At 28.5% G+C, this 16,148-nt stretch overlaps 1 protein-coding gene across 1 annotated transcript; it reads left to right on the top strand.

The window, feature by feature from the left end:
* The first annotated feature begins 12,022 nt into the window (after positions 1-12,022).
* Positions 12,023-13,357, top strand: LOC125820895 (acetyl-CoA-benzylalcohol acetyltransferase-like). Its single transcript, XM_049500320.1, has one exon. The coding sequence runs from the start codon at positions 12,023-12,025 to the stop codon at positions 13,355-13,357; it is 1,335 nt and encodes a 444-aa protein (XP_049356277.1).
* Positions 13,358-16,148: the final 2,791 nt, after the last annotated feature.

Genomic DNA, 16,148 nt, shown 5'->3' with positions numbered 1-16,148 from the left:
CGTGGAGTTAGTCCAGTTTTTAATACCTTCTATAGCTAAATAAGTTTATGATATGTATCTCGATAGTTTACCCGCGGGGAATAGCTCTATAGTTCACGTTCAGTTACATCTGAATGATGTAACGGATAAAGCTTTTTGTGTCTACTTGTATAAAAATAACAGACACTAATCAGCTTATGAATGGTTTAAATTTGTTTTGTTTCTGTCCTCTATATGCGTTTTGGAATTCAATGTACTTCATTTTCTTCCATCCCTTTTGTGTAATGGTAGTTGTAATTTGTATGAGAGCCACTTCTGTGGATTCGTGATCGAAGAATTCATCAAAGCTTGAAGGACTGACCTCCGAGCCAGAACTATCTGGTGGGGGAAACCCATCCCCACCAATGCGGCCTCAAAGCTTGAAGGAGAGTGGAAGGAGGAGGACACTCTTAACTACAGCATTATTCTATTCGAATTGCTGAGGGAACAAATTGAAGGTTTTACATATATTGAAATGTTTTAGGCTAAACAGAGCTGATCAAGACTTGGCCGGCCTTGTTCTTATGCAGCTGTAGCTCAGGTTGGGATTTCTGTCCAGGGGCGGATCCACGATATCGGGTGGTCCTTCGTTTGGATTTACTTGTCAGATGTTTCCTAATTTGATTTCTATTTTTATTTGTCAATTTTTTTGACAAATGAAGGAAGGGTAGTTTTTTTTTTTTTTTAAATTGTACGCTCAATTTATAATATTGCGTTAATCTCTTTGAAGAGTGTAGTAAGTAATATGTTTGAGATCAATTAGTAGGGGTAAGATAATAAATTTATTATAACAATAATTAATTATTTAACCGGTGTTAAATTAAAATTTAACAACTAAAACTGAACAGAGGAAGTAATTGATACTTATTTGTAGACCTATCAAAAAGGGCCGGTCCAGCCTCAAGCCTCGGGGTTAAAGGAATTTGAAGGGCTAGGGCGGGGCGACCCTTCATTTGGAATGATCTGAAAATGCTCAATCCAATCCAACCCTAGAAGTGTTGAGGATTGGGACGGATTAGCCCTTCTTTTGTTCTTTATTCAAATTTATAATTCTATAATATCAAGAAAATGAGAAGATTTTATCAAATATGACAAACAATAGTGTTGTTTCAATAACACTAGCAAAAAATTTAGTGTAATTAGCATGCATCTCTCGTACCAGATGCATGAGTGAGACAAGAGAGTGACACGCAAGATGAGAGGGAAGCGAGGGGGCGATATTTGTCTATGTATCCTAGATACATGCGAATACTTGGATAGAGTGTATCTAGAACAAATTAACCTAATTTTGAGTTCATATATTTCGAGATTCATGCATTTGGATGTACCAAGATCTGGTAAGATTCATAATATTACAACAGAGTGTGTATTTAAGTAATTAGATTATATACTAGTGAGATTATTTAAAGTTACCCTTAAATAAAAAGTTTTGGCCCATGAACCGATCCTAGCCCAGACCCGATCAAGCCTCAAGGGCCAAGAGCTTATATAGACTGGACTTATAAACCGTAATTTTAAATGAGCTTGAAAAATTCTATCTCAACCCTATCCCAATAACGGATTGGATTGAGCCGGCCCCATGGGCTAAGCCCATTTTAACGATTCCACTTAATTGCAAAAACAATAAACAAGAATACATTAAAATAAATTATCTTCGAGACCATATATTAAAAGAATATATCAAATTAGTATTATTAGAAAGAGTAAAAATTGGATAACAATAACAAGAATCTTATTACTCCTGCGTTTCATAATCAGTACTTCATTAAATTAATATAGGTGAAATATTATTATTTTGTAAAGATATTACTTAATCGATAAATTGATTTTGAGATCTAATGAAGATTAATTTTAATTACATTAAAATCATGACGAGGCTCATCTCCGGTACTAATCCCTCCGGGTTGGTTCGGTGCATATTTATTTTTGTGACATTTGTCCATTTCAAAATCTGATGTCCAGCGATTACTTAAATAAACCAATCCTATAGTTAAATATCCTAATTATCTAATTTAGTTCTTTTCTGATCTACTGAATCAATTTACGCGAAAATCATAATATTTATCAGGATTACTATGAATAAAATTGTTTGCTTCATGTATCAACACTTTACCAGATGAAATAGTGTCAACATTAATTAATTAATATATGTAACGAAAGCTTTGAAACATCAGACTTTTTCAGTTCCAGAAGTGGAGGAGCTTATGTAGAAAAAACTGTAAAAGAGCACCACCACGGTTCAGATCCCAACACATGGGGGATTAATTAAGCTGCAACGATCGTGAATTAAGGGAAGAATGGGACCATAAGTTAAAAGTCACCCCCGACCGAGACCTAGATGACGAAAGTCGTTTCATTTAGTATGAGATCGCTTCACACCTTGCGGTACTTACACCTCTCGCCTATCAAAATTTTGTTCAAAAACCTCGTCCAAAACTTGTATTAGATAGAGAAAAATTTCCCGGAGTGGGGATGTAACGATGAAGCTGTCACCTCCTGCACACTTAAAACTTATCAAAATGGTTAAGTTAGAGTTTAGACCCTTCTCTTCTACACAATCAACTTCCTTTTCCAAGACATCATTAAAAGTGATATTCATGTGAAAAATTAATAAGAGTTCGGAGTTAAGAAGATTATTTTTTTCTTCAAAAATAAAAAAATATCATATATTTTGCTATTTAATCGAAACAGATAAATTGTTCAACTTTAAGCGGAGTGTCTATTTTGTATTTTTAATTTTTACTTCTCACTCAAGGTAGGTTGAGCCATATATCTTCTTTTTACTTACATGGTGGACCCTTATATTTGTATGATTTTGTATTGTGGACTTACCTGAGAAATTTGTTGGGAATATACATTTCGTAGGTAATATATTCTAATATTGAGGAATTTAAAACTTTTGCAAGAAAATCCGCATGAAATAATTGCGAAAATTTTCCCTAGGAAAAATCCCCATGTAATACACAGTTTTCTTGTAGTGAAAGAACAATAATTGGAAACTAAGCTCCTTTCTTCCTTGGAGCTCCACCCACGCAAACCTTCCCATGTTACCCATCAGAATTTAGAACCCCCGACGTCGTCTTTTTTACTTCTTTTTTTCTTCTTCTTCTTTATCATACATTAACAATGATAGATTATTTAGATTCAAAATTTTAAAAATTTTTAATAGTTACATTGTTGTCAATTCACCCAAATTCTTCCCCTTCTACTCATCAGAACAACCACTCTTTTCTTCTTCTTTTTTCTTCTTTATAATAAACGAATCAACAATGGGGAAATATTCATTTTCTTTTATTTGAATAGCATCAAAATTTCTATTTGTTACCTTTATTTTTTTCTCATTAGTAATCATTTATCACAATTACAATAGATAAGTAATAAATATTTGCCTGAAAAAATCAATTCACAAAGATAAATTGAGATGTTCAAATAAAATATGAAGACAACTTTAATGGGCTGCATATGACTTAAGCCATTTATATATTTATATATATGATCAGATGAAGATATGATAGATTTCTAAATCTTAGCACCCTCTCAGTCTTGCACTGCCTTCCCTTCAAATCAGTCCAATTCACCTAAAAATATGACAGAATTTCATTGCAGGTCTTTGTATGACTTATTTTGTATTAAAATGAAGTTTAGAAAAATAAAATAAAAATTTAAATTTTGTGGTTTTATTATTGATATATGTCAAATTTATTAAAATTTTCTTTAAATCTTGTGGTGTTAAATATGTTATGTGACACGTTGGAACTAAAACATCTCTCTGTTGACATGCATACTTCTAGCCGAGGACATTTGTGTAATTTTATAACTTTTCGTTTTAATTTATTTATCTTTTTTATCTTTTGAATATTTGAAAATTATGTAAATTATTTTTATAAATTACGATAGCTAACAACTTAAAATATTTTTTTTAAAAAAACACAAAAAAATGATTAATATAAAATATGATTGACTCTTAAAATTCTATTGGTACCATGTACATTAGGACATAGAGATTAATATGTGTTATTGAAAAATAATATGTAAAACATACTATAAATTATAAAAATTAATAACTTAAAATATTTAAAAACTACTAAATTTTCTTGGATGATTCTCTAAATTTCAACTGAGGCATAAAATGAAACTGGGAGAATAACATGTATAGGGTGTGTATATGTGTATATACACTTGACAATTTTGAATCTTATGTGGCGTCTTATTTGTATTATGTTATGTAGAACATGTGTGTCTACTTGATCAATTTTATACAAATTTAAATATTTATTAGTGCACACTCAAAATTGAAGAACATAGATACCAACTGAAATCAAGTAAAAAAACATATTTATGTATTATATCATGTATATATTTGATGAGTATTTGATAAGGTGTCCATATGATTAATTTTTTTTGGTTTGGGGGGAAATGCCCATGATTCAGCCTTACTTTAGTGTATGCTATTTTATTTCTTTTCTATTTCCTACACTAGTATACGTATCTGCGCATTGCGTGGATATTTTAAAATTTTGAAATAACTAATACAAATTATTATTGAGTATATATACAATTGATGCTAACAAAATTCCCCCCCTAATATATGTGCAATGATGATGCGTTCTTTAAAAACACTAAACATTATTCTAACAACTTCCCCTTCTTCTGGTATACTGAAAACTAAAAGCATATATGGTGTTTGTTGAACTAATCTTGTGTTAATTAATTAAATCTTAAATTTATAGATCAATCAAAAATATAGTATTAAAAATATTGACTCTACTTTTAGCTAAAATCTAAATATAATTTACAAAGTATGTTGTAATCTCTTTAGCACAATCATCTCTCGTTCAATCTTGCAAAATAAGACGATTTTCATTTAATCAAATAATTGCATGTACAAAAATCAAAATGATGAATTTCGGTGACCAATTTAAAAAAAATTATTATAAGTAAATTAATTAATATAACCACATAAAATAAGTTATCAAATTAATACACCACATAAAAATAAATTATATTTAGTTCAAAGAAAAAGTTGAAAGATGAAAAAACAGATCAACTTCTATCCCTTTAATTTACTATAAATCTCTTCTTTTATTTCATGGATTTTTAGATTTGTTTAGCTTTTTTAAATATATCTTTATTCTTTAGTAGATATGTTTATCTTAACATAGTATAAAAACTTTAATCATATTTTATATAAATAATTAATATATTATTTTTAATTTAGATAAAGTTAATAAATTATAAGTACCATCAACATGCTATTATCACTGAAAAAAATGTTGTTGAGATTAATAAGGTTAGTTTCAAGTCATATCTCTTCAAAGAAAAGGAAAATAAAATTGTTTTTTTAAAGATGTTTAAAAAATTATGACAGGTTGTTTCTTAATTAAAAATTTCATATGCACTATAATTCCCCATAAAAATAGTATTTATTATTAATAAAATTAATCTTAAAAGATTCTTTATTTAAAAACAAATATTTATAAAAACATAAATTTTACAAAATTATCTGTTGCAAAAAAAAAAAAAACAAACACATGCATGTAATTGCAGTTAATTATTTTAAAATTAGTGGATCAGTTTTAAATAAGTTAGTGAGATCAGTTTTAAATTTATGTAAATATTTTTAACTTTTAAATTTTGAGTTATGTAAAGAGAAGTAGTGAATTCCTAAAATATAAGTAAATTGATTAAGAATTTCTACTTCCAATTTGAAATTCCATAATTCAAATAATTTTAATTTATAAATTAAAATTTAACAAAAAAGTAATATAATAAAACTGTTAATTATAATTTGACCAAAAAAATAATGCAATAAAAACAAAATGGAAACAAAACAAAGAGTTAGTAGAAACTCCTATTTAAAAGTCCAATTTCCCTATATTTCCTCTCCAGTTCACACTTCAGTCTTCACTAACAGTTAAATTATTATTTTTTAGATAAATTGATTTCAAAATTTTAAAAATAGTATAACGGAAACATAAAAAATAAAAATTTCATGTTACCTTAGTTAACTCTTTTCTATTATTTTTATTTTTAGTTTAACAAAAAAAATGATTAAATCTTCTTAATTATTTTTATTTTTATTTTTTCTTAAAAAAATGACAACTTACGATGGGTGAGAATTCTAACTAATCACATTTCAACACAAACACGTGCATTTAAGTTTTTATTTTTTAATTAAATTGTTGAAAATATTTACATCTTAATTCAAATTAAAAATAACTATATCAACTCTAAACTAATAAACTATACATAATCTGTTTATTTATAATTTTATTCTCAACTTAGAATCCAACTTTTATTTTTATTTTTAAGTTTAAAAGTTAAAATGGGAAAACAATTGCATTTATTTTTTTTTAAAAAACAATTATTTTTTAAAATACAAATCTTTCGAAGGTTTGCCATACAAATGTCATTTTTTTGTTGATTATTTGGTAGCAATATTTTTGGTTAGAAGTATTTTTATATATAAAATTGAAAAATAATTTAAAATTTAAGTAGATGTAAACATATGAATTTTAGAAATGCCATTTTATCTCATGATATTTTGTGAAAATACGGTTTCAAAAGTATAGGATCTCAGACATATTTTGTGGAACTAAACAACGTGTGTAACTTGTTTTTGAAACTGAAAAGATTGTGTGATTTTTAATTGTAAAAGAGTTTATATTTAATTATTTCTTAGTTATTTAAAATTTGATTTTATTCTATAATTATTAAAATCATGCATTTACTTTTATTTTATCCTCTATTTATGTATATGTTTCAATAAAATTTTAAATTCATGAACATTCCTAAATTAATTTTCATTATATGTAGGAAATTTAAATTAATATCTAACAGATCCCATTATAATAAATTGTTATTTATATGTTGAATTCACGTTTGAATTTGATTTTAGGGATGAATTTAAAGTTTTAATTTTTAAATTTAACCAGGGGCGGCACAACGTAATCGGAGGCCTAAAGCGAAATTTCAACTAGAGGCCTAAAATCTAAATAAACTTCATATTTCATTATTTTAAAAAAAAAACTTACATTTTTAAATGCAAAGTATAGTTAATATTTTTTTATAAATGATTTATTCGATTTCTTTTTCAATTATTAGTTTTAGATAAGATTTTATCAATTCAATGTTGAAATTTTTTTTCTTACTCGGGCAATTATTATACGACTTGTTAACATAGAATTTGATTCAAGAAGTTGATAATTTTGTATACTCCACATTTTACTATGCTTGTTGTAATGCTTGAAAATCTAAGAAGAAATAGAAAAAAAAATTACAATTCACTTTGCTCAACACTTTTTGACTATTGATTCATATTTTTGATGGAGTATTACTCTAACTTATCAAAAATTTAAAGAAGAGAGTGTAAAAGGAGTTAAAAGAATAAAATAATGTGAATATTAGCGTAGAGAGTGTAAAAAAATAAAACAATTCTTCTTGATTTCTTTTATATAAATGGAATTAAAGAGAATAAAATAATATTTTTGAAAAAATATTATCATAAATAATTAATCTTTTTTTAAAAAAAATTAACACATAATTTATTTTTGGTAAAAAATTGAGGGGGGCCTAAGGCCAATGCCTTATTCAAATAAGCATAGAGCCGGCCCTGAATTTAACATGTTACTATTTAATTAAATTTAAAGTTACTTATATATCATTTCAGAGGGATACATCATGTATTGTGAATTTGGCAAGTGAGTAATAATGACACTCAGCTTAAAGAATACTTGGGAAATGGCAACATACCCCAAATTATTGAAATAATCAATTTTTAACTTTTTATAATAAATCTTTGTAAGCCTAAATTAATCAATAAGTACAAATAAAAAATAGGTTACACGTAAGTATGCATGATTTGTGGGAATATTTTTACCATATTCACGTTTTTTTTCCTTTTTAAACTGAATTTATTTATTATTTAATAACATTATATGTAATTAATTTAGAGTCCTAAACGGCTTATTATAAAAAAGTGTCCAAAACGTCTATTTTTACCGTGTTTTCCAAAATTTGTAGGAATTTTTTTTACCATATTCAAGTTTTATTTTTTTATTTTTTATTTTTTAAAAAAAAGTTTTTCAGTTACATGGAACTAATTTTTAAAATTGTTTTAAAATGATTTATATTTAGTTATCCTAATTTTATTTTAATTATTTAAAAATATGATTTTTGTGGTGCTGACACGTATGCGTTTTTTCCTCTCCTATATAGATTTGTAGATATCATGATTTAGGAAGTTTATTTTTCTGCTTTAAAAAAATGATTTAGGGAAGTATGCTTTACTTTTGTAGTATAAATATCTTTGGAAGCATGCCTACAGTAGTTGCAAAATGCTGAATACGTGTTGTTTCCTTGCTAAAAAATTACGTATTGATTATACAAGGTTGATATATTATATAGAATAAGTGTATAATGTTGTATATAGGTGTATAAGCATTGTTGAAAAAAAAATATTTATAATACAATCACAATATATTTTTAATACATATTGCAGACATCATCTCTACAACCTACATTGGTTAGGAATGAGGAAATATATTTGTATATAGCTAAATAAGTTTATGATATCGTTTAAATATTACAAGTTTCCATAACTCGATAGTTTACATAGCTCCATAGTTCACGTTTAGTTACATAATGATGTAACGGATAAAGCTTTTTGTGTCTACTTGTATATATGTATAACAAACACTAATCAGCTTATGAATGATTTCATCTGTTCTGTTTCTCATCCTTTTCTATATGCGTTTGGAATTCAATATACTTCATTTTCTTCCATCCCTTCATGTCAGTATATCAGAAAGGTGTTACAAATTGCAAAAAGAATATCAAAAAAGAATTATATTCGAGATCACATAATTTAGTGTGGGTCAAACGAACTTAACTCCCTTATTGTACATTGTGAACTTAACTCCCTTGTTGTACATTGTGTTTGTTAATATATGTCATTTGGGTCTAATTTCAAGATAAGCTACCTTATGAGGGAAGATTTTATTCTTAACAATTTTCGGCACGTTCAGATATCAACTAGAGTGTGAACCCTTAAAAATGGGATATTGGTAAACAACAAATTGGAATGAGTTTGACTATGATACCATGCTAAAATATGACACTCGAGCCTAGCTCATGAGAGGAGGTTTGCCCAAATTCATATAAGGAGACCAATTTTTCATCTGTCTACCTATGTGAGACTTCTTAACAATGTTCAATTCAGTATTATAAAAAAGATTCTTATAAATTGAAAAACAATAAACAAGAATTTTATCACTTCTTAGTTTCATAATCAGTATATCATAAAGTCTAAAGAGTCTTACAAAAAACAATAAACAAGAATTTATTACTTTTCATTTCATTTTATGGGCACTTTTAGATTTGACACAGTAACTAAGAAAAAGAGATTTTTTTTTTTTGAAATTTATGGTTCAAAATAATCTGAAGATATTGCGTGATTTAAAATTATTTTATTAAGGTTAAATAGAGGAATTTTAAAATTATATATATATATATATTTCTTCTTTTTTTTAATTATTTTTTTAAAAAAAATTATAGTAAGATAATATTTTTTTAGAATAAATTAAAAAGGAAATGGTGATACAAATCAGACAGAGGAAGTAAAAAGAAATAATATTATAAAAAAGTCAAATACATGTTATCGGTAAAAACTTGGCCAACAGACATCATCACATAGGTATGTTTGGAAGCCACTCTGAACTTTTCAAATGACAGAATTCTCTTTTTTTTAATGTTTAATTTATTTTTAATCAAAGAAATTACAAGATATATATCTCTACTTTTATTTTCAATATATATATATATATATATATATATATATATATATATGTTGTATCGGTAAAAAAATTCCACGTGTAGCGAGTGAATAATATGCTTTTGTGTATGAATGTGAGGGGTGTATTTAAGTTTAATTTTTTAAGTAGAAGAGTATTTTTAAGTTTGTCAATAGTTTGGAGACGCAATTAATAATTCGCACATCAACTATGTGCTCAATACTTTTCATATCAAATTTAATAGAAAAAATTATCTTCACATTTTGAAGGACTATTTAGAGAGCCCATAGTGTTCTTCATTTTTACCATAGTTATGACTATTATTATTGTGTCCTTTGTCACAGCCACATTCATTATACAATCATATTAGTCACTTTTTAGACTTATTATGTGTTGTCCATGACCGACTCAACAAAATTAGAACCGAAATTTAAGAGACGGATCCTAATATTTTTTTTTCATTATAGATACTTTTATTTAAAATCTACTTTTCTAGCTATTTTAGATGCGAAGTTATTAAGTATTGTTTTATAATCAATTTATTTCTAATAATTCCTTTTCAAATGATAATATAGCTAATTCATTCATTCTCTCTTGAGACGTTGATCTTAAAGAAGATTTAATCAATTTTAATTTTGAAAAAACTTTTTTTGGTTGAGGCAATGGTTACATGAATGGTTAACATGATCCTATAAGCAATATGTGTATTTGGAAAAGAATCAAGTATTTTTGTTTGATCGAGTATTTTCATTAAATCATTATCTTCTACTTATATTATTTTGAAAGATAATTCTTGAATTACTTTGGATTGGGGTAGGAACATTTAATTATTTTGGATTTTATGACTCATTTATGTAGTTTTCCTAAACTTAAATCTTAAATCAAAGTATCTCTATATATTCTCATTCAACTTTTTTACATTACCATATAGTCGATTTAATGAGTCAAACTAAGATGCATAAAATAAAGGGTAAAAGGATAAATATACCTCCCAACTAGCGTAAATTGTATACAGATACCCTCCGTCATACTTTTGGGATATTAGTGTCTCTGCCGTCGAAAAACTAGAGCATATTTGCCCTTCACTCTAATGGAAGGCCAAATAGGGACATGTGATGCAATCTTACAGATGGACATGTGAGTGGTTATTTAAATTTTGGATGGGCAAATATGCTCTAATTTTTTAACGGCAAGAGCACCAATATCCCAAAAATATGACAAAGGATATTTGTATACCATTTACAATAGTTCAAAGATATATTTGTTCTTTTTCCCTAAAATAAAATAATAAAAAAAGAGGGAGTAAACTTTTGGTTCCATTTTATGTGGATGCTCTTTTACCGTTTTCTTGATATGTTTCAAAACAATATTATGCAAAAACTTTTCTAGCTACCCACCATATGATTTCATTAGTTACCTCATTTTCAATGTGGGATATATATTTGATTTGACATAAAATTATTTTGGGTTTTATGACTCATTTATGTAGTTTTCCCAAACTTAAATCTTAAATCAAAGTATCTCTATATATTCTCATTCAACTTTTTTACATTACCATATAGTCGATTTAATGAGTCAAACTAAGATGCATAAAATAAAGGGTAAAAGGATAAATATACCTCCCAACTAGTGTAAATTGTATACAGATACCCTCCGTCATACTTTTGGGATATTAGTGTCTCTGCCGTCGAAAAACTAGAGCATATTTGCCCTTCACTCTAATGGAAGACCAAATAGGGACATGTGATGCAATCTTACAGATGGACATGTGAGTGGTTATTTAAATTTTGGACGGGCAAATATGTTCTAATTTTTGGACGACAGGGGCATCAATATCCCAAAAGTATGACAAAGGATATTTGTATACCATTTACGATAGTTTAAAGGTATATTTGTTCTTTTTCCCTAGAATAAAAAAAAAAAAAAAAAAAGAGGGAGTAAATTTTTGGTTCCATTTTATGTGGATACTCTTTTCCCGTTTTCTTGATATGTTTCAAAACAATATTATTCAAAAACTTTTCTAGCTACCTACCATATGATTTGACATTAGTTACCACATTTTCATTAGTTACCATATGCTCTGCCCGCGGAAAAAAGCAAGTCCTATTGGATTGTCTCTTAGTGAATGCATTATGAGTCTGTGACCCCCTCCAATTAATAATAGTGTCCAGTATATATATAATCGTAGCCTTATTTGAGTTTGTGTAGCAAAAATGGAAATTGAAATCTTATGCACAAAGCTCATAAAGCCATCTTCACCTACTCTCTCTCACAATCAATGTTACAAGCTCTCTTTCTTTGATCAAATAGCTGAAAGAGAACACCTTCCTGTTGTTCTTTTCTATCCTTATAATAATTTCAATAGCCCCACTATCGATGAACAGCTTGAGAAATCCCTTTCTAATGTATTAACTCATGTTTATCCAGCAGCAGGAAGGTATGACAAAGATGAATGTTCGATTCTTTGCCTTGATCAAGGTGTTCCCTACACTAAGGCCAAGGTCAATTGTAAGCTAGATAATTTCTTGGAGAAAGCACACAAGGATCTTAGTCTTGCAGCTTTATTTTGGCCACATGAAAACAAGAATGTGGATCAAAATAATTTTATGGTATCACCAATTGTCACCATTCAAGTAACAAAATTTGAATGTGGTGGCCTAGCTTTATCATTCAGTGTTTCACACCCTGCAATTGATGGTGTCACATGTTTTAATTTTCTGTTTGGATGGGGAAAAGTGTGTAGATTGGGAACTCCAATTGATAAGATTAATTTTCTAAGCTTCAATTTAGGTCATGTTTTTCCAACCAGAGATATATCAAGTCTTTTCAAGTCAATCCATGTAGAAAATAGAGAAGAAAATATTGTTGTTAAGAGATTTGTCGTCCATGAAGCTGCTCTATCAAGGCTCAGAAAACAATGCATTGATGAATCAGGTGGAGCTTTGAATTTTCAACCTTCAAGGGTTGAAATTATTACAGCAATCCTATGGAGGGCTTTAATCCGCATTTCAGCAGCTAGAAATGGATATTTCAGGTCTTCTCTAATGGACTTACCGTTGAATTTGCGCTCTAAATCATCTTTACCTCAAGTAAACAACTCTATGGGAAATTTTAGAATCGATATTCCGATAAAATTCATTCCAGGGGAGACCAAGATGGAATTACACAACTTCATAATATTAATCAGGAATACTGTGAATAAAGTTGTTGCTTCATGTACCAACGCGTCACCAGATGAAATAGTGTCAACATTAGTTAATATATATAACGAAAGCTTTGAAGCACCGGAATGGGGAGGTAACGATGAAGTTGACAAAGTGGCATGTTCAAGTATGTGCAAGTTCCCTTTGCAGGATATTGATTTTGGTTTGGGAAAACCATCTTTAATATATTTTGGTTTGAAAGATATGGAAATATTTTGGTTATATGATACAGATTGTCACACTGAAGTTGGTGTGCAATTGGACTTGAAGGAAAGTTGCATGCAATTATTTGAGTGTGACAACGATATCAAAGATCTCAGGTTTATACGTGATGCAAAACTTTGATGATATATCATTTTAATTTTTCATTATGTTGTTGGTATTTGTTTTAGTTGTAATAATATGTTGTTATAATTATTATCTTCTCGTCGCTATTTATGTCGCTATGATTTTCTTATCTTATTAAGATTTTCTTTTACTTTTTCAAATGGAATTGCATCACTTCATAATATTAATCAGGAATACTGTGAATAAAGTTGTTGCTTCATGTGTCAACGCTTCACCAGATGAAATAGTGTCAACATTGGTTAATATATATAACGAAAGCTTTGAAGCACCAGAATGGGGAGGTAACGATGAAGTTGACAAAGTGGCATGTTCAAGTATGTGCAAGTTCCCTTTAAAGGATATTGATTTTGGTTTGGGAAAACCATCTTTAGTATATTTTGGTTTGAAAGATATGGAAATATTTTGGCTTTATGATACAGATTGTCACACTGAAGTTGGTGTGCAATTGGACTTGAAGGAAAGTTGCATGCAATTATTTGAGTGTGACAACGATATCAAAGCTCTCATATTTATACGTGATGCAAAACTTTGATGATATATCATTTTAATTTTTCATTATGTTGTTGGTACTTGTTTTAGTTGTAATATATTGTTATAATTATTATTATCTTCTCGTCGCTATTGAAAAGGTAAAACATTTAGCGATTTTTATGCTTTATATCTCTTAACTCAAGTTTATTACCAAAATAAGCCTTTACTTTAAGATCCTACCCTTATTAAGCTCAACCCACCTCACAACGCTCCTTTGTCATCCATAAAAAAAATTAAATACAAAAACACTCAATAGCTATTGAATAAAAAGAAATTATCAATTATGAACGTAAGTTTAAAATAATAAAAATATAACTGATTGCTCAACTTTGAACGGGAAGCACATGTTTTTGTTTTTTTTGGAAACACGTGCATTTATATTACCCTTATTTAGAAGAGGGAGTTGTGAAGGACGAACAAAGCTCCAAAAAGTTGTTCCAAATGTAATTTAAGTTGTACTATGTTAAGGTCCACTTTACTATATTAGGGCCCACTCTATTCAACAAGTATTGAACTAGCATTGTTGATAATACATGAGTACTAATTATAATCTGGTGTGTAATTTCTTTTAAGTCCCCATGTGTCTATAAACTTGGTTCAATCTATTGGCTATTCAATATCTTTTACTTTTGTATAAACACCTGTACTATAGTTCTTTCCCATCAAACCATGTGTACTATTTAGGCAAATTTTATTTTCTTGATTTGCCTACCGCTGATTTCTTCCATTGCTTTCTAAGTTTTTAAATCTCTCTATAATTATACATTTTTTCTTTTTATTGGTTTCCAAATTTTGTCATCTGATAGTGAGGAATTTACCGTTCAAATTTCTTTATTATTGAAATTTTGTTGTCTGTAATCACCATTTGTTTTTTAGGGTTGTTTTCTATTGAATTTTTAATATGCATGTACTAATTATTTTTATATCTATTCAAGTGCAATTTTATGGATGATTTTGAATTCAAGCTTAAAGATAATGGCCTACTTTAGGGCTTTTCTCTTTCAAATGAAATGCGCAGTTAATTCAGTTTAAGAATTTATGCAACAAAGGTGTTTGATAGTATGCTTGAACCAACTAAAAAAAAATTCATTTCTCTTCCTTACATGTCTTCTACAAGGTACGCCTCTTCAATTTTTAAGACTCTGGGTCAGTATTAACTTTTTTTGGATTTTGTTGGTGAGTCTAAGCTGTTATACTCAACTACTCATGAATCATATTGTCTTCTATATTTTCTAATGAATTTCTTATTTTGTTGACCCTGGCAAAGCAGGGAGTGATCTTCAAATTTCAAGAAACATTGAAGACAATATTGTCAAAGGAGAAATTTATGAAACCATTATCTCTCAACATACTTTTCGGTTCATGAGTAATATTTGTTATTCTTTCAATTACAAATGATGATCGTCACCTATGATATTGCCTCTTAATAAATTCTACATTTATTATTAGATTGGAGAATAAAATTAAATATTGCTTCTTTTGAATTATTATTTATTAGTTTGATTAATCAATTCACTTTTGTTAAGTAGTAGGATAGTCACACATTAGGACTATCAACATGCTCGATGTCCTGTTGGTAAACATTAATCTGATTGAAAGTTTAAACTTGAACCTTAAAAAGCTTTATAGTGATTATATTTTCCTTTTATCATTGTCAGTAGAGTGCAATATAACTATTTTGTTCGAGTTTAAACTTCCTGGATACCCTTTTGTTGAATATCTATGGTCACTTTTTTTTAAAACTTTTTTCTTGGGTTGGTATTTCTTTTATTTACTTCAGCAATTCCTCACTTAATACCCTTGATGTTTACATGATTTTCGTAGTGCAGGGTCTGTTTTAATCTATTGGTTCTAACAAGTCGTCGACTCTTTGAATGACTATCCTATCATCTCTTTTTTGGTTCGACTTTCATGATTATAACTCTTAATTCTGCATTTTCAGCAATGAAGTTTCTCACTATGACATTCCCTCTTTTGAGTAAACAAGGGACAGAGGGAGCAGGGGTAGAAAAATTAAGAGAAATGGTTTTTTGAGTAAGCAAGGGTCTGAGGGAGCAGGGGTAGTAAAATCAAGAGAAATGGTCTTTCGAGTAAACAAGCGTCAGAGGGAGCAGGGGTATAAAGATCAAGAGAAATGGTTATGAAAAGGTTAGACCTATACCATATGTTCCTCTAGAGAAAATGGTAATCCAATGTTTTATTTTTGTGCAAGATGTCTGTGTTATTTCTAATCACTTGAAATGCCTAAAAGTTTTTG

Source organism: Solanum verrucosum, unplaced genomic scaffold (assembly GCF_900185275.1).
Source record: "Solanum verrucosum unplaced genomic scaffold, falcon-dt-bn FXZP01000289.1, whole genome shotgun sequence".
Classification (NCBI taxonomy): Eukaryota; Viridiplantae; Streptophyta; class Magnoliopsida; order Solanales; family Solanaceae; genus Solanum; species Solanum verrucosum.
Note: the sequence above shows the minus strand (reverse complement) of the source record. Positions and strands in the feature narration are given on the sequence as shown.

Coding starts and splice junctions, on each gene's coding strand:
- LOC125820895 (XM_049500320.1), top strand. CDS start 12,023: ATGGAAATTGAAATCTTATGCACAAAGCTCATAAAGCCATCTTCACCT.